The following is a 1,760-nucleotide window of genomic DNA, read 5'->3' on the forward strand; positions in this document are numbered from 1 at the left end:
AGACCCCTTTTTTTTTTAAAAAAAAAAAAAAAAAAAAAAAAAAAAAAGAAACAAACCTCTCCCAGCTGCTTTCTGCAGTGTTTCTGGGGGGAATTTACAGCCTGAGCTTGCCGCTCTCCCCACCTTAGTCCCTCCCGTGAGCGCTCACCTCGACGGCACTGCAGCGGCCCCGGAGGGGCTCGTGGGCTTCCCGCTCTCCCCCAAGGCAAAGCCTCCCTCGCCCCCGAGGGCTGATGATAAAAAGCCCTTCCCTCAGCCAGACTGAGTGCATTTGGGGCTCTCCTCGGAGGGCTGGCGGAGCAACCAGCCGTCTCCAAAAACTTCGGGTCCCGGGGCAGCACCCCCAGCCCTGAACCCTTTCAGAACCCCCCCCAATTTCCCCTTCAAAGCCACCTGAGCTCCCCCCCTTTCTGCCAAAGCTGGGAACCAGCAGGACTTCGCAGCCCACGTGATTCCCACAGAAGCCCGGGGGTCTGGAGGGAGGCTGGGATGGGCAGAGACCCCATCCTTTTACGGACCCCAGCCCCATCCTTTTACGGACCCCAGGGGTCCAGAGGGAGGCTGGGATGGGCAGAGGCCCCATCCTTTTACAGACCCCATCCTTTTACCCACCCCAGCCCCGATCCCCACGCCTGGGGCAGCGCTTCCAGAGCCCGGAGCCGGTCCAGCCGTGGGGCAGAGGGAGGTTCAGCCTCACCGCGGCGGGGAGAGGGGTTGTAAATTATTAAAGTGGAAACCCTGGCGGTTCAGGAGAGCTGTACCGGGTGTCAGCTGAACGAGTGACACACGCCGGGAAAGGGGGGAGCCTATCCTGAACTCTTAAATTTCACCGGATCATATTTTCCAATAGTTTGGGCTTTCTTTTTGTTGCTCCTGTTTGGTTTTTTTTTAAGGGGGAAACCCCCCCCCCCCCCATTCTATCATGCTCGTCCTCTCAACCGCCCCAAACTGATGGCAGCAAAGGAAAACTCAGGCACCACCTTCTGCCAGCCCAAACCGAAGTCAACAGGCAATTTATGGCTAAAGGGGGAAAATTCCCCATCCCCGAGGGCCCCATCCCACTCCCTCGCCCATCCTGAACGCTCCCCAGAACCCGGCACCGCGGTCTGATGGGGCTTTTCCTTTCCCTCCCTCCCTCCAGCTCCTTTTCAGAGTCTGCTTTTATTTAACCGAGGGAGAAAAACTGGGAAGGAGACAAAAACCCAAACCCACAACCCATGGATTTTTGCAGCAGCGGACACGGATTAGCCCCATCCCGAGGGAGCTGCCACGCCGCGCCTGTGGTCGGAAGGGACCTCCCGAGCTCCTCGCCAGCATTGTCATCCTCGGCCGTTATTTATTCCGTCTCTATGTAAGCGTGGTTCTCCCACCCTGGGGGTACCAACGCGGCACTGGGAGGAGGCGGCGTGGCCCCTCCGTGTTTTGAGGTCTCAGCATCAGGGCATGGGGCTTCCAAAGGGGCTTTTCCCAGCCGGGAACCTCCAGCTACCAGAGCCTTTTGGGAGAAGGGGTGCCCCAGCCATGGGGCGACCCCACAACGGTGCTGGGCAACTGTGTTCAGGCCAGATCCTCCCCGCTTTGGCTTGTTTTACCCCAAACACCGCGGTACAGAGAAGGGCACGGGGGTCCCCGTTACCTTCAGCACCACGTCGGGGCGCAGCGGGGTCCAGCAGACGCTGTAGCACTCGGTGGCGGGGGCTGGCGGGGGCTCGAGGGAGAGCCGGAGCTCGGCGTCCTCCTCCCAGGCGTAGCAGAACTGC

General features: G+C 59.8%; 1 protein-coding gene across 1 annotated transcript in view; it reads right to left on the reverse strand.

The window, feature by feature from the left end:
- The window catches only part of LOC104125110 (SITS-binding protein), a 16,004-nt gene that overhangs the window by 14,050 nt on the left and 194 nt on the right, over positions 1-1,760 (reverse strand). The window contains exon 1 of the mRNA XM_035893060.1: positions 1,637-1,760. This exon is cut by the window's right edge and continues 194 nt beyond it. Within this exon, the coding sequence (XP_035748953.1) occupies positions 1,637-1,760 (124 nt within the window). The remainder of the gene's footprint in view (positions 1-1,636) is intronic.

The sequence above is a fragment of the Egretta garzetta genome, unplaced genomic scaffold, assembly GCF_000687185.1.
Source record: "Egretta garzetta isolate BGI_Z169 unplaced genomic scaffold, ASM68718v1 scaffold904, whole genome shotgun sequence".
NCBI lineage: Eukaryota > Metazoa > Chordata > Aves > Pelecaniformes > Ardeidae > Egretta > Egretta garzetta.